Source organism: Coregonus clupeaformis, chromosome 13, assembly GCF_020615455.1.
Source record: "Coregonus clupeaformis isolate EN_2021a chromosome 13, ASM2061545v1, whole genome shotgun sequence".
Taxonomy (NCBI): domain Eukaryota; kingdom Metazoa; phylum Chordata; class Actinopteri; order Salmoniformes; family Salmonidae; genus Coregonus; species Coregonus clupeaformis.
The window spans coordinates 12,064,716-12,085,601 of NC_059204.1; the positions used below are offsets into that span (position 1 = coordinate 12,064,716).

Sequence of the window (20,886 nt, forward strand, 5' to 3'; positions counted from 1 at the left end):
ACACAGGTTCTATTAAAGGAGCGTTGCCAATTGCATTAGAACTCAGATTATTTACCTTGTGGTTTGACGTTTGCAGTCGGCGCCTAATCAAAAGATGCCACAAGGCTCACCGTCTGTCCACCGTAGTGCCGTAATGCCGTATTTTTACCTGCTAACTAATAACACATTAGAAAACAAGCCCTCGGATAAATCCTTAGTAATTCCTCCCACGTACCAATGCACATTTGTTTGATGTCTGTTAAAACCATATCACTCCATTCGGTCTGTGGAATTCTCTGGCCGTCTTAATTCAGGAGGACTGTAACAACACCATGTAATCCAGCGAGAGGAGGCATAGTGTGGGTGGATGGCGCTATGAAATCACTCTCTGAAGTGTTTTTCCAAGCGTTGGCTTTGATGGAGGTCCTCTGGAGTGGCTCTGAGGACCCGCCAACCACGGGCTGTCTCATGAGCCGACACACAGACGCACACTGCCCGTCTGGGCCAAGCTAGTTTGTTCAAGTCAGATGCTGAAATTGAGCGTTTTTGAATTTGCCCGGGCTTCATGTCATTAGAGAAGGTTGTGGGAAAGGACAAGATATGAGCGAGAGCACATCTGTCATGTGTTGGGAATGGCACCAAACCCTTCTTCACTGGGAGATACAGCAGTCCTGTTGGGCTCTCCGGGGTTTGGCAGCACTGGCAACAGTTTTACATAAGACTGTGTTGTGGCGGACCTCATACTAGACTGTTGATGCCTCCGTAATTCTGGGGCTTGGATCCTGGTGTCTACATGAGGTGAGGTGATCTCTGCAGTACAGACATGGAGAGGGAGCTGTTCTGTTCTGGAGGCCAGCCAGAGCATTGTGGTTAATGTGATGCTGCTGTGACTGTGACCGTCACTGTCAGGACTCTGGCGTTCCACTGCAGATCTGCATATATATATATATAACACCCCTTCCTTAATACTGTCGGAGGAACACATCGCTACCCAGGACCGCGTCTCGCTCTCTCTCTCTCCCTTTGTATCTCCCTTCTCTCTCTCTTTCGCTCTCTCTCTCTCTTTCGTCTCCCTTATCTATTTTTAATGCAGCCAGAGGTTTCTCAGCTAGGAAAATATAACATTATTTTGGGTTAACTACTCAAAACCACAGTGGGATAGCAACACTTGCAGCAATTTCTCAAGTGTTTTTTAAGGGCAGATATGTTGCACTACAAATGATTGTGGACTATGGTGATTTACCGAGTCTTCACTACTGTCGGTCCCATGAGGGTTGCATGACCAACAGGTCTGGGGAATATTGTCCTACCCCTGTCCGAGGGAGGAGAAGAATGGTAGCAGATATTTAGTTCCCCACTGTCCCCATAGGGAAAAGGGGGCTACATCCTATAGTATTGCTATGGAAGCTTTAATCTATAAGCCTTTTACAGTGTACGATGATTATTAGTGTCATAACTAAAAACCTTGTATGACAAAACAGCATCCCTGTGTTGGTTTTTCCTGCTATGAAACACACATATTTACATTGCATCTCCATAAGCTGGAGACGTTGACTTTCTAATTGGTTTTATCACAGCAGATGTGTTCTGTCAATAGAGACCTTTACCTTGGATGTTATGTCTAACCTCTCTCTCTCTCTCTCTCTCTCTCTCTCTCTCTCTCTTGCTTTCTCACTCACTCTCGTTCTCTCTCTCTCTCGCTCTCTTTCTCACTCACTCTCGTTCTCTCTCTCTCCCTCCCCCATCCTCCCTCTCTCTCCTCTCCCTCCCTCCCCTTTCTCTCCCTACCCTCTCCCTCACCCTCTCCCTCCCTCCCTCCCCTCTCCCTCACCCTCTCCCTCCCTCTCTCACTCTCTCTCCTCTCTCTCCCTATCTCGCTCCTCCCTCCCTCCCTCTCTCTCGCTCTCTCTCTATCCTATCCCTCCCTCCCTCTCTCCCTCTCTCACTCTCTCTCGCTCTCTTTCTCACTTGCTCTCTTTCCCACCCACCCTCCCTCCCTCTCTCCCTCCCCCACCCTCCATCTCTCTCTCTCGCTCTCTCCCTCCCTCCCTCCCTCCCTCCCTCCCTCCCTCTCTCCCTCCCCCACCCTCCGTCTCTCCCTCCCCCCACCCTCCCTCTCTCTCTCTCCCCCCACCCTCCCTCTCTCCCTCCCCCACCCTCCCTCTCTCCCTCCTCCCTCCCTCCCTCCCTCCCCCCACCCTCCCTCTCTCCCTCCCTCCCTCCCTCCCTCCCTCCCTCCCCCCCCTCCCTCCCTCCCTCCCTCCCTCCATCTCTCAGGACCATGGGTGTATAGGAACAGTAGTATAAGTACAGGTGAGCTGGAGGTAGGTCGGCGGATGAGCCAGGACGTCCCCCCAGGAGTGTTCTGGCGCTCCTTACTACACCTCCGCCAGCCCCTGTTCCTCAAGTTCAACATTTCCCTGGGCAAAGACGCACTCTTTGGGGTGTACATCCGTAAGGGCCTGCCCCCCTCCCACGCACAGGTAGCCATCAACTAACCCTGTTATCTGTTGTCCCTCCCTCTCTCCCTCACTAACCCTGTTATCTGTTGTTCCTCCCTCTCTCCCTCACTAACCCTGTTATCTGTTATTCCTCCCTCTCTCCCTCACTAACCCTGTTATCTGTTGTCCCTCCCTCTCTCCCTCACTAACCCTGTTATCTGTTGTCCCTCCCTCTCTCCCTCACTAACCCTGTTATCTGTTGTCCCTCCCTCTCTCCCTCACTAACCCTGTTATCTCTGTTGTCCCTCCCTCTCTCCCTCACTAACCCTGTTATCTGTTGTCCCCCCCTCCCCCCCTCTCCCTCACTAACCCTGTTATCTGTTGTCCCCCCCTCCCCCCCTCTCCCTCACTAACCCTGTTATCTCTGTTGTCCCCCCCTCTCTCCCTCACTAACCCTGTTATCTCTGTTGTCCCTCCCTCTCTCCCTCACTAACCCTGTTATCTCTCTTTTACCTCCCTCTCTCTCTACCTCACTAACCCTGTTATCTCTGTTGTTCCCTCCTCTCTCCCTCACTAACCCTGTTATCTCTGTTGTCCCTCCCTCCCTCCCCTCTCCCTCACTAACCCTGTTATCTCTCTTTTACCTCCCTCCCTCTCTCCTCACTAACCCTGCTATCTCTGTTGTCCCTCCCTCTCTCCCTCTCTCCCTCACTAACCCTTTAATCTCTGTTGTCCCTCCCTCTCTCCCTCTCTCCCTCACTAACCCTGTTATCTCTCTTTTACCTCCCTCCCTCTCTCCTCACTAACCCTGTTATCTCTGTTGTCCCTCCCTCTCTCCCTCACTAACCCTGTTATCGCTGTTGTCCTTCCCTCCCTCTCTCCCTCACTAACCCTTTAATCTCTGTTGTCCCTCCCTCTCTCCCTCACTAACCCAGTTCTCTCTGTTGTCCTTCCATGTCTCCCTCACTAACCTTGTTATCTCTGTTGTCCCTCCCTTTCTCTCTCACTAACCTGTTATCTCTGTTGTCCCTCCCTCTCTCTCTCACTAACCCTGTTATCTCTGGTGTCCCTCCCTCCCTCCCTCTCCCTCCCTCACTAACCCTGTTATCGCTGTTGTCCTTCCCTCCCTCTCTCCCTCACTAACCCTGTTATCTCTGTTGTCCCTCCCTTTCTCTCTCACTAACCTGTTATCTCTGTTGTCCCTCCCTATCTCCCTCACTAACCCTGTTATCTCTGTTGTCCCTCCCTCTCTCCCTCACTAACCCTGTTATCTCTGTTGTCCCTCCCTCTCTCCCTCACTAACCCTGTTATCTCTGTTGTCCCTCCCTCTCTCCCTCACTAACCCTGTTATCTGTTGTCCCACCCTCTCTCCCTCACTAACCTTGTTATCTGTTGTCCCTCCCTCTCTCCCTCACTAACCTTGTTATATGTTGTCCCTCCCTCTCTCCCTCACTAACCCTGTTATCTCTGTTGTCCCTTCATCTCTCCCTCACTAACCTTGTTATCTGTTGTCCCTCCCTCTCTCCCTCACTAACCCTGTTATCTCTGTTGTCCCTCCCTCTCTCCCTCACTAACCTTGTTATCTGTTGTCCCTCCCTCTCTCCCTCACTAACCCTGTTATCTCTGTTGTCCCTTCATCTCAACCTCACTAACCCTGTTATCTCCGTTGTCCCTCCCTCTCTCCCTCACTAACCCTGTTATCTCTGTTGTCCCCCCTCTCTCCCTCACTAACCCTGTTATCTCTGTTGTCCCCCTCTCTCCCTCACTAACCCTGTTATCTCTGTTGTCCCCCCCTCTCTCCCTCACTAACCCTGTTATCTCTGTTGTCCCTCCCTCTCTCCCTCACTAACCCTGTTATCTCTGTTGTCCCTCCCTCTCTCCCTCACTAACCCTGTTATCTCTGTTGTCCCCCCTCTCTCCCTCACTAACCCTGTTATCTCTGTTGTCCCCCCCTCTCTCCCTCACTAACCCTGTTATCTCTGTTGTCCCCCCCTCTCTCCCTCACTAACCCTGTTATCTCTGTTGTCCCTTCATCTCAACCTCACTAACCCTGTTATCTCTGTTGTCCCCCCCTCTCTCCCTCACTAACCCTGTTATCTCTGTTGTCCCTCCCTCTCTCCCTCACTAACCCTGTTATCTCTGTTGTCCCTTCATCTCAACCTCACTAACCCTGTTATCTCTGTTGTCCCCCCCTCTCTCCCTCACTAACCCTGTTATCTCTGTTGTCCCCCCCTCTCTCCCTCACTAACCCTGTTATCTCTGTTGTCCCTCCCTCGCTCCCTCACTAACCCTGTTATCTCTGTTGTCCCTTCATCTCAACCTCACTAACCCTGTTATCTCTGTTGTCCCTCCCTCTCTCCCTCACTAACCCCTGTTATCTCTGTTGTCCCCCCTCTCTCCCTCACTAACCCTGTTATCTCTGTTGTCCCCCCCTCTCTCCCTCACTAACCCTGTTATCTCTGTTGTCCCTCCCTCGCTCCCTCACTAACCCTGTTATCTCTGTTGTCCCTTCATCTCAACCTCACTAACCCTGTTATCTCTGTTGTCCCTCCCTCTCTCCCTCACTAACCCTGTTATCTCTGTTGTCCCCCCCTCTCTCCCTCACTAACCCTGTTATCTCTGTTGTCCCCCCCTCTCTCCCTCACTAACCCTGTTATCTCTGTTGTCCCCCCCTCTCTCCCTCACTAACCCTGTTATCTCTGTTGTCCCCCCTCTCTCCCTCACTAACCCTGTTATCTCTGTTGTCCCCCCTCTCTCCCTCACTAACCCTGTTATCTCTGTTGTCCCCCTCTCTCTCCCTCACTAACCCTGTTATCTCTGTTGTCCCCCCTCTCTCCCTCACTAACCCTGTTATCTCTGTTGTCCCCCCCTCTCTCCCTCACTAACCCTGTTATCTCTGTTGTCCCTCCCTCGCTCCCTCACTAACCCTGTTATTGTCACGCCCTGGCTCTGGGACTCTGTTTTGTTGAGCCAGGGTGTGTTGTTTCTATGTGTTTTGTGTTCTAGGTTTATTATCTAGCTTTTGTGTTTCTATGTTGGCCGGTGTGGTTCTCAATCAGAGGCAACGTGTATCAGCTGTTGCTTGTTGTCTCTGATTGGGAACCATACTTAGGCAGCCTGTTTCCCACAGTGTGTTGTGGGATCTTGTTCCGTTTGGTTTGTTTCCGTGACCAAGGACGTCACTTATCGTTTTGTTGTTTTGTTCGTGTGGTATTAAAAATAATAAGTATGTTCAGTCATCACGCTGCGCATTGGTCCACTTCTTCTATGTTCGACGATCGTGACAGTTATCTCTGTTGTCCCTCCCTCTCTCCCTCACTAACCCTGTTATCTCTGTTGTTCCTCCCTCTTTCCCTCAGTAACCCTGTTCTCTCTGTTCAGTATGACTACATGGAGCGTCTGGATGGGAAAGAGAAGTGGAGTGTGGTGGAGTCTCCTCGGGAGCGTCGCAGCATCCACACGGTGGTTCTGAACGAGGCCATCTTTGTTCAGTACCTGGACCCTGGCACCTGGCATCTGGCCTTCTACAACGACGGCAAGGACAAGGAGTCTGTCTCCTTCAGCACCATGGCTCTAGGTGGTTGCTGTTATTCTATTTACTTGCTTTTTTTACACTTCTATGTTCTCCTCGTAAAGGGAGAACATTTAGGATACTGGTAGTAAGTAAAACCTCGGAGTGAGTTTTACAAATGCACCATTCCAGGATTGCATCCCTGTTGGCCTGATAGGCTTACACTGATATTGGGAGTGAGCACTGATAAAAGTGTTGGAAAGGATAGAGATTGAGTTATAAAAGATATATCCCTGTGGAGTCCTCTCCGTCTGTACACAGCTCCTGTCACACAGTTGGCTTTCCCTTTACAGTAGACAAGCATTCAACAGCTGAGAACAAACAAGAGGGAAAAAACACAGTATTCATGACTCTCTGGAGCTCCCGCAAAGAGAAACACTATCTCCACACGGAACACAGGCAGGCTCTGCTGCAGTAAAAGCATGACACAACGTCTTTTGATTTAGAGATCAGTTGGAATGATAACCTGGTCTGAGGAGGATGCTACTGAGGAAAAAAACACAGGCCCAACAGAACAGAACAGAACAGGGTCTGGGCTTGACCTTGACTGACAGAGAGGAGGAAGAGGGCGTAGATGGATGGGTTGGCTTGGCAACTGTAACTCCTAACTCTGCCCTAGAGGCCTGTGCAGGTCAGCCTAAACACACACATTGATGTACCGTAGACTTTCTTAGTAAATGAATAGGAATCTGCTCATTGTTCATTTGCCTTTTTAATGCTTCCGTAAACCTCTAGTCGTCCGTGGGGAGGCACACACGACACGAAACAGTGGCAGGAGCATATCGTGGTTGAGCATATCGTGCCACTGCCGTACTGCCATGGGGACACTGAGTGATGGAAGCAATTAAATTACAGTAATTGTACTTACCTCGGCAGTGGGGATGAGTACTGGTGTAATTAGGGAGGTTATCACTTGTGGCAGGGCCTGTGGAGGGAGGACGAAGGGGTGTGAGGACATTTGGGGTATGCTAAGTAGTTGTAGTATACCGAATCATTTAAATTATGTGTTAGACCGTCACGCCAAAGAGGCATTTTGAATTATATGTGCAGTGCATTTTTTATTTATTTTAGAAAAGCTTAGCTAATTGATTCTCTGCTAATGGATATTTACAGCTAAACAATGGATATTTACAGATAAACAATGGTAATAAGAATGCCAGAATCTCAACAGAGGCATGCAGTACTTGGCCCTAGGAGGTGCTCACACAGTACAATGGCCAAATTCATTCTTCCATCAAACACTTGACGTTCTGCACTAAACTCTATTTTAACTATTGCATTAGCTATAGAAAGGGTAGCAGGTTCAGCCTTTAGTAAAACTTGAATGACTGTTAATTATTTACATGTATCTAATTAAGAACGGTAGGGCGGTAAGAGGTGATGAGGGAAGGAGTCTGTCTAATCAAAACTGGAGAGCGATCAAAGAGAGGAGGTGAAATGAGAGGGAACAATCACATCCTTCTCTGTTGTGTAATATTTAATCATTAATATATATTAATATATATTTGGTTATAGTAATAGTATATTAATATATATTTGGTTTTAATAATAATATATTAATACATTTACGTTTTTGAAAAGAATAATATATATTTGGTTATAATAATAATATATTAATATACTGTATATTTGATTATAGTAATAACTTGTCTGTTTCAATCCCTTCTGTTCAATCTTAGATTCAGTGCAAGAATGCCCGCAGAATTGCCATGGAAACGGAGAGTGTATGTCAGGTGTGTGCCACTGCTTCCCAGGATTCCATGGCATGGATTGTGCCAAAGGTACGTACTTTGTTATCACCTAGGTTGTATTGGTTTGTATAGGTATATTATAGGTATTGTATAGGTATATTATAGGTATTGTATAGGTATATTATAAGTATATTATAGGTATTGTATAGGTATATTATGGTATATTATAGGTATAGTATGGGTATATTATAGGTATTGTATGGGTATATTATGGGTATATTATAGGTATAGTATGGGTATATTATGGGTATATTATAGGTATTGTATAGGTATATTATAGGTATTGTATAGGGTATATTATAGGTATTGTATAGGGTATATTATGGGTTATTGTATAGGTATATTATAGGTATTGTATAGGTATATTATAGGTATTGTATAGGTATATTATAAGTATATTATAGGTATTGTATAGGTATATTATAGGTATATTATAGGTATAGTATAGGTATATTATAGGTATTGTATAGGTATATTATAGGTATATTATAGGTATAGTATAGGTATATTATAGGTATATTATAGGTATTGTATAGGTATATTATAGGTATAGTATAGGTATATTATAGGTATTGTATAGGTATATTATAGGTATTGTATAGGTATATTATAGGTATTGTATAGGTATATTATAGGTATTGTATAGGTATATTATAGGTGTTATATAGGTATATTTAAGAAATAAGGCTAGCGGGGGTATGGTAGACAGTGCATTCTGAAAATATTCAGACCCCTTGACTTTTTCCACATTTTGTTACGTTACACCCTTATTCTACAATGGATTATATATTTTTTAAATCCTCATCAATCTATACACATTACCCCATGATGACAAAGTTTTTTTCCCAAAAAAAACAGAAATACCTTATTTACATAAGTATTCAGACCCTTTGCTATGAGACTCGAAATTGAGCTCAGGTGCATCCTGTTTCCATTGATCATCCTTGAGATGTTTCTACAACTTGATTGGAGTCCACCTGTGGTAAATTCAATTGATTAGACATTATTTGGAAAGGCACACACCCGTCTATATAAGGTCCCACAGTTGACAGTGCATGTCAGAGCAAAAACCAAGCCATGAGATCGAAGGAATTGTCCGTAGAGCTCCGAGACAGGATTGTGTCGAGGCACAGATCTGGAGATGGGTAGCAAAACATTTCTGCAGCATTGAAGGTCCCCAAGAACACAGTGGCCTCCATCATTCTTAAATGGAAGAAGTTTGGAACCACCAAGACTCTTCCTAGAGCTGGCTGCCTGGCCAAACTGAGCAGTCAGGGGAGAAGGGCCTTGGTCAGGGAGGTGACCAAGAACCCGAAGGTCACTCTGATAGAGCTCCAGAGTTCCTCTGTGAAGATGGGAGAACCTTCCAGAAGGACAACCATCTCTGCAGCACTCCACCAATCAGGCCTTTATGGTAGAGTGGCCAGACGGAAGCCATTCCTCAGTAAAAGGCACATGACAGCCCACTTGGAGTTTGCCAAAAGGCACCTAAAGGACTCTCAGACCATGAGAAACAAGATTCTCTGGTCTGATGAAACCAAGACTGAATTATTTTGCCTGAATGCCAAGCGTCACATCTGGAGAAAACCTGGCACCATCCCTACGGTGAAGCATGGTGGTGGCAGCATCATGCTGTGGGGATGTTTTTCAGCGGCAGGGACTGGGAGACTAGTCAGAATCGAGGGAAAGATGAACGGAGCAAAGTACAGAGAGATCCTTGATGAAAACCTGCTCCAGAGCGCTCATGGCAATGGTTCACCTTCCAACAGGACAACGACCCTAAGCGCGCAGCCAAGACAGTGCAGGAGTATTTTGGCCATATACCACAAACCTCCGAGGTACCTTATTGCTATTATAAACTGGTTACCAACGTAATTAGAAAAGTAAAAATAAATGCGGTCTGATATACCACGGCTTTCAGCCAATCAGCATTCAGGGCTCGAACCACCCAGTTTATAATATGTAATATTTTACCCCTATCTTGATACTCATAAAAAGAGACACCATGAGTTATTTTGAGTCATGTCCAATATGACAATCTCAACATAAATGACTCACTAATCCATATATAAAAATGGAGCATGACGCAAAGCCCTCGTCTTGCACCTCGTCTTACTTGCTGTGTCTCTCATTTCTCCTATGTTGTCTAGCTGCCTGCCCAGTCCTCTGCAGTGGGAATGGCCAATATGACAAGGGCTTGTGTATCTGCTACAGCGGATGGAAGGGTCCAGAGTGTGATGTCTCCGTGGGCCAGTGCATTGACCCAGAGTGTAATGGCCATGGCACCTGCTCCGAGGGCTCCTGCACATGCTCCGCAGGTTACCGTGGCGACACCTGCGAGGAAGGTAAGGTGTACAGTGCTAGAAGAGAGCTCATCCCTATCACATACACACTTGTTCACACACACTCTCTGAGACAAACACACACACACACACACGCACAATTGTCTCTACTTTAGTGCCATATTACGTTTCAGAAAGGATGAGACTGCAGTGGTTTATACATCAGAAACTTTATTAAGGGAATGGAATCAATTTTATTGATCCGGCATTTAAATAATTGCCCTGGATCTGATTCATTCAATTTTGTGAAGAGAGGAGAGGGGTAGAAGGGAGGGAGGGAGACAGTGATGGAGGAGTAGAGAGAGTTCTGATTATATGACCATCATTTACTTCCTGTCTTTCAGTATATTCACTACTTTCAGTATATTCACTACTGCTGCTACTGCTGCTACTAAGGTTTTTTGAGCGTGGTGATATCATATTTCTCTTGCTGTTCTGTGTTCCAGTGGACTGTCTGGACCCTGGCTGCTCTGGCCATGGTACCTGTGCGAGTGGGCAGTGCCACTGTAAGCCAGGCTGGGCCGGCCCGCTCTGTGAGCATCCAGGGGCCCAGTGCCCAGACCAGTGCCACGGACACGGGGCCTTCATACCCGACACGGGCATCTGTAGCTGCGACCCAAACTGGATGGGACCAGACTGCTCCATGGGTAGGTAACACCTCATGGCACAACGCCTCTCCCCCATGTGACCTCATTTTTGTGTGTATATACTGACACGTATGTGTAACTGATAGATGCGTACACACACACTCACACACACCACACACACAAACACACACACACTCACACACACCACACACACACTCCACACTCACACACACCACACACACACACACTCCACACACACACACACTCACACACACACACACACACTCCACACACACACACTCCACACACACACTCACACACACCACACACACACACTCCACACACACACACACACTCCACACACACACACACACACACACACACACACTCCACACACACACACACACCACACACACACACTCCACACACTCCACACACCACACACACCACACACACACTCCACACACACACTCCACACACACACTACACACACCACACACACACACACTCCACACACACACACACTCCACACACACACACTCCCACACACACTCACACACACCACACACACACACTCCACACACACACACACTCCACACACACACACACACCACACACACACACACTCCACACACACACACACACACCACACACACACACTCCACACACTCCACACACCACACACACACACACACACACTCCACACACACACACACACACACACACTCCACACACACACACACACCACACACACACACACTCACACACACACACACTCCACACACACACTCACACACACCACACACACACACTCCACACACACACACACACTCCACACACACACACACACACCACACACACACACTCCACACACTCCACACACCACACACACACACACACTCCACACACACACACACCACACACACACTCCACACACACACACACACACACACACACTCACACACCACACACACACACACACTCCACACACACACTCCACACACACACCCACACATTATTATTCTTTAGTTGTATTGTTTTTAGTTTTTTTGTGTGTGTCTTTAGTTTATTTTTTATATATATATACTGTAAGTCTGTAATGTTAACGTTTTAAATGGATGTAAATTGTCAAGTCTCTTTTTGTCTGTAATGTCTTTTTCGTTATGTGTCGGACCCCAGGAAGACTTTTCGTTACGTGTCGGACCCCAGGAAGACTTTTCATTATGTGTCGGACCCCAGGAAGACTTTTCGTTATGTGTCGAACCCCAGGAAGACTTTTCGTTATGTGTCGGACCCCAGGAAGACTTTTCGTTATGTGTCGGACCCCAGGAAGACTTTTCGTTATGTGTCGTACCCCGGCTAATGGGAATCCTAATATAAATCACAGAATCACCCGACACACACACTCATCCCACACCATGGCCACACCTCCTCTGTGAAAGCACTTTCTCTCTGTCCATCTACTATACTGACCCACTCTCTTTTTACTGTGCTCATGTGCCTACCCTATGTGTGCCTCCACAGAGGTTTGCTCGTCGGACTGTGGCGCCCACGGCGTGTGTATTGGCGGAGTGTGTCGCTGTGAGGAGGGCTGGACCGGCGCCGGGTGTGACCAGCGTGTCTGCAACCCGCTGTGTGTGAAGCACGGGACATGCCGGGACGGAAAGTGTCAGTGCCAACAGGGCTGGAACGGAGAGCACTGCACCATCGGTATGCATCCGGCCATCCAGCCAGTCAGTCAGCCAGCCAGTCAGTCAGCCAACACCCTGGCATGCTAACACACTAACACACACAGCAGTACCCTGCCTCTATCCTCACACCGTAGTAACTCTCAGCCAGACAAGAGGAACTGTCACCCACATTTTCTAAAGATACCTCCTGTTTGTTCCCTGAGCCGTACGTTATGAGGTGGTAGTGTCAGTACCCGTACCTGTCCAATGTTTCTCCTCCCACAATGTAGGTCTTTTTCTATGATTATTATAAAGAGCACTATAACACTCAGCAGCAAATACATCCACCAATTCTAATGAGCGTCCTCCTTTTCTGCTCTGTTCCTCCACGTCATTAAGAAGCTCTCCCATTCATCCGGAGTGGTTCCTCCACTATAGTGCAAATGTGTAATCCATAGCCAAAGTACCCAACCACATCTCCACATCCATCTCCAGCCTTGCCCCTCCAGCCTCCCAGCCTATGAAGAATTGCCAGCCCCGTGCAGAGACGCACATGATTGAACTTCACTAAAATGTACAGTACACCATCTTTCCTGGCTTGAAAACAGATAAAATGATCCCTCTCCTATGGAAATTGGGACTGAATCAACATAATAACAGTCCCTTTCAATGCAACAAACCAGATCTAACTTCAACACTAAGTTGGTGATTTTTGTTGTTGGCTGGCCCGGTGAGGAGTGGCCTTGTTCTATTTTACTGGCACATTTGTTTTTTCCATCACCCGCAGTAGGAGAGTAGCCTAGATGCGCATTCGAGATCACAAGGCAGAGCCACGTGTAGCTGCATGTAGCCTCGTGTGCACATTAGTTGAGTTGCTAGTTAGTGAGTTACTAACCCGGTTGTAGCCCATTTTGGTCAGCAGTAGGAGAGTCATCGCTTCCTACTAGAGCAGAAAACTTGAACATACTGTATCTGTCTTTAAAAAGCCAGTCAGGTAAAGAGATTATTTTGTCTTAAATGGGCAATGTCCTGGAGACAGGCTTAAAAATTAGAGTAGCATACATTTTTGTATACATTTAAATTAAAATGTTAGTCATTTAGCAGACGCTCTTATCCAGAGCAACTTACAGTTAGTGAGTGCATACATTTTTCATACTGGCCCCCCGTGGGAAACGAACCCACAGCCCTGGCGTTGCAAACGCCATGCTCTACCAACTGAGCTACACGGGACTATCTATCCATCTATTACATTTTAGTAATTTAGCAGACGCTCTTATCCAGAGCGACTTACAGTTAATCTATCCATCTATATATAAAGCAGAGACGAACAGGATAAATTATTATCAATTACATATGATTCTATTTATGGTAATAATAATGATAAGAATTAGTTTTTTTTATTAAGTGGTTTCTTGCGTCATATAACACAATACCATTTTCAGTCACCTATTTGGCCAATTGTGTTACAGATTATTTCATATTTTTATAAAGTGATTTGAGCTTTCGGACAAATAAAACATCAGTCCTAAAATGGTTAATGTCAGGTCGTGTATAATGTTTTAAAAAGTCTCATGGAATGTAGGCCTACATTGAACACCCACATATTGGCTATTGTAGGCGACCTCATAGAAGTCAACCGATATCTACACTGAGTGGACAAAACATTAGGAACACCATCCTAATATTGAGGTGCACCTCCTTTTGCCCTCAGAACAGCCTCAATTCGTCGGGGCATGGACTCTACAAGGGGTCGAAAGCGTTCCACAGGGATGCTGGCCCATGTTGACTCCAATGCTTCCCACAGTTTTGTCAAGTTGGCTGGATGTCCTTTGGGTGGTGGACCATTCTTGATACAAACAGGAAACTGTTGGGCGTGAAAAACCCAGCAGCGTTGCAGTTCTTGACACATTCAAAACGATGCGCCTGGCTCCTACTACCATACCCTGTTCAAAGGCACTTCAATCTTTTGTCTTGCCCATTCACCCTTCTTGAATGGCACACATACACGATCCATGTCTCCATTGTCTCAATGCTTAACAATTCCTTCTTTAACCTGTCTCCTCCCCTTCATCTACACTGATTGAAGTGGATTTAACAGGTGACATCAATAAAGGATCACAGCTTTCACCTGGATTCACCTGCTCAGTCTACAGTCGTGGTCAAAAGTTTTGAGAATGACACAAATATTAATTTTCACAAAGTCTGCTGCCTCAGTTTTTATGATGCCAATTTGCATATACTCCAGAATGTTATGAAGAGTGATCCGATGAATTGCAATTAATTGCAAAGTCCCTCTTTGCCATGAAAATGAACTTAATCCCAAAAAAAAACATTTCCACTGCATTTCAGCCCTGCCACAAAAGGACCAGCTGACATCATGTCAGTGATTCTCTCGTTAATACAGGTGAGAGTGTTGACGAGGACAAGGCTGGAGATCACTCTGTCATGCTGATTGAGTTAGAATAACAGACTGGAAGCTTTAAAAGTAGGGTGGTGCTTGACATCATTGTTCTTCCTCTGTTAACCATGGTTACCTGCAAGGAAACACGTGCCGTCATCATTGCTTTGCACAAAAAGGGCTTCACAGGCAAGGATATTGCTGCTAGTAAGATTGCACCTAAATCAACCATTTATCGGATCATCAAGAACTTCAAGGAGAGAGGTTCAATTGTTGTGTAGAAGGATTCAGGGCACCCAAGAAAGTCCAGCAAGCGCCAGGACCGTCTCCTAAAGTTGATTCAGCTGCGGGATTGGGGCACCACCAGTGCAGAGCTTGCTCAGGAATGGCAGCAGGCAGGTGTGAGTGCATCTGCACGCACAGTGAGGCAAACACTTTTGGAGGATGGCCTGGTGTCAAGAAGGGCAGCGAGGAAGCCACTTCTCTCCAGGAAAAACATCAGGGACAGACTGATATTCTGCAAAAGGTACAGGGATTGGACTGGTGAGGACTGGGGTAAAGTCATTTTCTCTGATGAATCCCCTTTCCGATTGTTTGGGGCATCCGGAAAAAAGCTTGTCCGGAGAAGACAAGGTGAGCGCTACCATCAGTCCTGTGTCATGCCAACAGTAAAGCATCCTGAGACCATTCATGTGTGGGTTTGCTTCTCAGCCAAGGGAGTGGGCTCACTCACAAATTTGCCTAAGAACACAGCCATGAATAAAGAATGGTACCAACACATCCTGCGAGAGCAACTTCTCCCAACCATCCAAGAACAGTTTGGTGACGAACAATGCCTTTTCCAGCATGATGGAGCTCCTTGCCATAAGGCAAAAGTGATAACTAAGTGGCTCGGGGAACAAAACATCTACATTTTGGGTCCATGGCTAGCAAACTCCACAGACCTTAATCCCATTGAGAACTTGTGGTCAATCCTCAAGAGGCGGGTGGACAAACAAAAACCCACAAATTCGGACAAACTCCAAGCATTGATTATGCAAGAATGGGCTGCCATCAGTCAGGATGTGGCCAAGAAGTTAATTGACAGCATGCCAGGGCGGATTGCAGAGGTCTTGAAAGAGAAGGGTCAACACTGCAAATATTGACTCTTTGCATAAACTGAATGTCATTGTCAATAAAAGCCTTTGACACTTATGGAATGCTTGTAATTATACTTCAGCATACCATAGTAACATCTGACAAAAATATCTCATAACACTGAAGCAGCAAACTTTGTGAAGACCAATACTTGGGTCATTCTCAAAACTTTTGGCCACGACTGTATGTCCTGGAAAGAGCATGTTTTGTACACTCAGTGTATATCCATGTGGAAATGTTACGGCTCCACTGGTTTAGTTGATAGGCCACTCTGATAGGACTACATTATGCTCAAATAGCCACAATAGCCTATTGGCCACTGTCTGAAACTGTAACTTAAAGCGGGTAAAGTGGTCACAGGTAACGTGCACCGGAAGTTGCACAGAATGCTCGCAAAAATTAAAGTTTCAGCTCACAGTACTTACATTTGCTGGGGGGGAAGATTTGAGGGAACATTGCTAGTCAACCTCCAGTAGAGGAGTCTGGCCAGCAGGGCTCTCGGCACTCCCTAAGACCCACTCAGCCTTCTTGGGAGCCAACAAATAGGGACAGCCACTCTGCCCCCCTCCCCCCAAGGTGCTCTTGAGCGCTAGGTTTTATTTTCCTCTCTTATTTTCCTCCCATCTGATGAGAAAAACATCTCCCCGGGGCTCCACTGTGGCCTGTGTTGTTAGAGCCAAGTGAAAAGGCCTAGCTCCCAGCCTCTGTTCACTCTGTGTCTCTCTCATTAGTGTTGAGAAAGTTGAATGTGAAGAAGGAGCTTCATCTCTCCTCTCCATCTCACTCCTCTTTACTGTGATGAACCATGCCATGTTGAGAACCACCTCCATCTCTGTCCTCTACAGAGGACAAAACATAAATATTTACTACACAACAAACATAAGAGGATAAAAATCAAAAGAATAACAATAAATACTGAAAGACTAAAAAACAACTTTTGACGTATTTTTTAAATACGTCAAAAGTTTCAGCCCCCTCAGGTTCTCTGGCAGGCTATTCCAGAGGCTGGGGGCATAGTAACTAAAAAGCATGTCTGACATGTATTGGGATGCACAGTCGTGGATTGATTTAAAAACCAATAGAATAATCTAAAAATGAATTCTAGAACTCACAGGCAGCCAGTGCAGAGACTTTAAAACCGGTGTAATGTGTGCTCTCCGTCTGGTCTTGGTCAGTACCCGTGCTGCAGCATTCTGTATGTTTTGCAGTTGACCAATGGCTTTCTTGGGTAGATCAGACAGGAGAGCATTACAGTAGTCAAGCCTGCTTGTAATAAAAGCATGGATGAGTCTCTCTGTATCAGCCTGAGAGAGAAACGGCCGCACCTTGGCAATGTTCCTCAGTTGGTAAAAAGCTATTTTGGTCACATTCCTAATGTGTGATTTGAAATTTAGTTCAGAATCTAAAATGTTTTTTTTTAATCTTTATTGCCTGTGAATTAAAATATGTGGCCAGATTCTCTCTCTGTGCTTGGGCTCCAATAATAAGTACCTCTGTCTTGTCTTAATTTAGCTGGAGGAAGTTGTGAGCCATCCAAGTATTTAAATCACCAATACAGTCTCATTATTTATCCGTGGATCTAAAATCCTCTGGTGACACTGAAATGTAGAGTTGTTTATCGTCTGAAAATCAAGGCTGTGCTTTCTGATAACGCTGCCAAGGGGTAACGTATATAAACTCAACAGTAACGGACCCAAAATCGAACCTTGTGGAACGTCACGTGATATCTATTTTCTCTGAGTTATGCACACCAAGTGTGACAAAACTCTCGACCGGTTAAATAGGTCCTAAACCAATTTAGAACTGGACCGGAGAGGCCAACCCACCTCTCCAGTCTATCCAGAAGGACATCATGGTCAACAGTGTCGAATATGCACAAAAAGCTTATTTAGCTCAGATTTTGACCACAAATTTGTTTACATCACTGTTAGTGGGCATTTCTCCTTTGCCAATATAATCCATCCACCTGACAGGTGTGGCATATCAAGAAGCTGATTAAACAGAATGATCATTACACAGGTGCACCTTGTGCTGAGACAGTAAAAGGCCACTCTAAAATGTGCCGTTTTGTCACACAACACAATACCACAGATGTCTCAAGTTTTGAGGGAGCGTGCAATTGGCATGCTGACTGCAGGAATGTCCACCAGAGCTGTTGCCAGATAATTGAATATTCATTTCTCTACCATAAGCCGCCTGCAAAGTTGTTTTAGAGAATTTGGCAGTACGTCCAACCGGCCTCACAACCGCAGACCACGTGTAACCACGCCAGCCCAGGACCTCCACATCCGGCTTCTTCACCTGCAGGATCGTCTGAGGGGGTGCTGAGGAGTATTTCTGTCTGTAATAAAGCCCCTTTGTGGGGAAAACCCCATTCTTGGCTCCCAAGTGGGTGGGCCTATACCCTCCCAGGCCCACTTATGGCTGAGCCCCTGCCCAGTCATGGGAAATCCATAGATTAGGGCCTAATTTATTTATTTCAGTTGACTGATTTCCTTATATGAACTGTAACTCAGTAAAATCTTTGAAATTGTTACATGTTGCGTTTATATTTTTGTTCAGTATAAATACAAGAGTACAAGGACAGAAAGCTGTTTGGCATCTGTGTTAGCTCTAAGATAATTTACCACTTTAACTAAGGCTGTCTCTGTGCTGTAGTGAGCACGAAAACCAGATTGGAATTTTTCAAAACTACAGTTGGTACTTTAAAAAATAATTTAGCTGTTTAAAAACCAATTTCTCCTGAATTTTACTTAAGAAGGAAAGGTTGGAGATTGGCTGAAAATTGCTAAAAGCTGGAGAATCTATATTACTTTTCTTCAGAAGGGGTTTCACCATAGCAGTTTTTAGTGCAGTGGGGAAAGTGCCTGTGAACAGGGAGTGATTAACACCTCTTTAGATATGCAATTCAAAACTGTTTTGAAGATGGTGGTGGGGATAGGATCGAGAAGGCAGGTAGAAGGCTTAAGTTGTGATATCATGTTCCTGAGTATGTCTGTGTCAACCAGGGAAAAATCCATAGTGCCTTTGTGTGGTAGGCTAGGGACCATATCATCAAACTTCTCCTCAGGTCTTACTTGACTGATGCCAGGCCTAATGTTGGTTATCTTATCTCTGAACTGTGCCGCAAACTCATCAGATTTAGATGTGGAGGAAAGTTCACATACACTACCGTTCAAAAGTTTGGGGTCACTTAGAAATGGCCTTGTTTTCCATGAAAACATACATGAAATGAGTTTGAATAGGAAATATAGCAAATTAATAGGAAATGTAGTCATTGACCAGGTTAGAAATAATTATTTTTAATTGAAATAATAATTGTGTCCTTCAAACTTTGCTTTCGTCAAAGAATCCTCCATTTGCAGCAATTACAGCCCTGCAGACCTTTGGCATTCTAATTGTCAATTTGTTGAGGTAATCTGAAGAGATTTCACCCCATGCTTCCTGAAGCACCTCCCACATGTTGGATTGGCTTGATGGGCACTTCTTACGTACCATACGGTCAAGCTGCTCCCACAACAGCTCAATGGGGTTGAGATCCGGTGACTGTGCTGGCCACTCCATTATAGACAGAATACCAGCTGACTGCTTCTTCCCTAAATAGTTATTGCATAGTTTGGAGCTGTGCTTTGGGTCATTGACCTGTTGTAGGGGGAAATTGGCTCCAATCAAGCGCTGTCCACAGGGTATGGCATGGCGTTGCAAAATGGAGTGATAGCCTTCCTTCTTCAAGATCCCTTTTACCCTGTACAAATGTCCCACTTTACCACCACCAAAGCACCCCCAGACCATCACATTGCCTCCACCATGCTTGACAGATGGCATCAAGCACTCCTCCAGCATCTTTTCATTTGGTCTGCGTCTCACAAATGTTCTTCTTTGAGATCCGAACACCTCAAACTTCGATTCGTCTGTCCATAACACTTTTTTCCAATCTTCCTCTGTCCAGTGTTCTTTTGCCCATCTAAATCTTTTCTTTTTATTGGCCAGTCTGAGATATGGCTTTTTCTTTGCAACTCTGCCTAGAAGGTCAGCATCCCGGAGTCGCCTCTTTACTGTTGACGTTGAGACTGGTGTTTTGCGGGTACTATTTAATGAAGCTGCCAGTTGAGGACCTGTGAGGCGTCTGTTTCTCAAACTAGACACTCTAATGTATTTGTCCTCTTGCTCAGTTGTGCACTGCGGCCTCCTACTCCTCTTTCTATTCTGGTTAGAGCCAGTTTGCGCTGTTCTGTGAAGGGAGTAGTACACAGCGTTGTACGAGATCTTCAGTTTCTTGGCAATTTCTCGCATGGAATAGCCTTCATTTCTCATAACAAGAATAGACTGACGAGTTCCAGAAGAAAGTTCTTTGTTTCTGGCCATTTTGATCCTATAATCGAACCCACAATTGCTGATGCTCCAGATACTAAACTAGTCTCAAGAAGGCCAGTTTTATTGCTTCTTTAATCAGCACAACAGTTTTCAGCTGTGCTAATAACATAATTGCAAAAGGGTTTTCTAATGATCCATTAGCCTTTTAAAATGATAAACTTGGATTAGCAAACACAACGTGCCATTGGAACACAGGACTGATGGTTGCTGATAATGGGCCTCTGTACGCCTATGTAGATATTCCATAAAAAAATCAGCCGTTTCCAGCTACAATAGCCATTTACAACATTAACAATGGTTACACTATTTCTGATCAATTTGATGTTATTTTAATGGACAAAGAAAATGCTTTTCTTTCAAAAACAAGGACATTTCTAAGTGACCCCAAACTTTTGAACGGTAGTGTATGTTTGTGAGGGTAGGATTTATCAGGCCATCAATGGTCGAGAAGAGCACTCTCAAATAATTCAGATTATTAGTGATCAAGTTAGAAAAATGAGCCCGTCTGGCATTTTTAATTGTCTTGTTATATATGACAAGTTGCTCTCTCAGAATATCATAATGGACCTGCAACTTTCTCCACTTCCGCTCTGCCTTTCTGCAATTTATTTTTTAAATTTTAGTCATTTTAGCAGA

The 20,886-nt window shown here is 45.5% G+C and overlaps 1 protein-coding gene across 1 annotated transcript in view; it reads left to right on the forward strand.

Moving 5' to 3' along the window:
• The window catches only part of LOC121579155 (teneurin-2), a 337,282-nt gene that overhangs the window by 293,245 nt on the left and 23,151 nt on the right, over window positions 1-20,886 (forward strand). Inside the window, exons 8-13 of the mRNA XM_041893490.2 lie at window positions 2,257-2,462; window positions 5,802-6,000; window positions 7,671-7,772; window positions 9,893-10,087; window positions 10,531-10,731; window positions 12,196-12,381. Coding sequence (XP_041749424.2) covers window positions 2,257-2,462; window positions 5,802-6,000; window positions 7,671-7,772; window positions 9,893-10,087; window positions 10,531-10,731; window positions 12,196-12,381 — 1,089 coding nt within the window. The remainder of the gene's footprint in view (window positions 1-2,256; window positions 2,463-5,801; window positions 6,001-7,670; window positions 7,773-9,892; window positions 10,088-10,530; window positions 10,732-12,195; window positions 12,382-20,886) is intronic.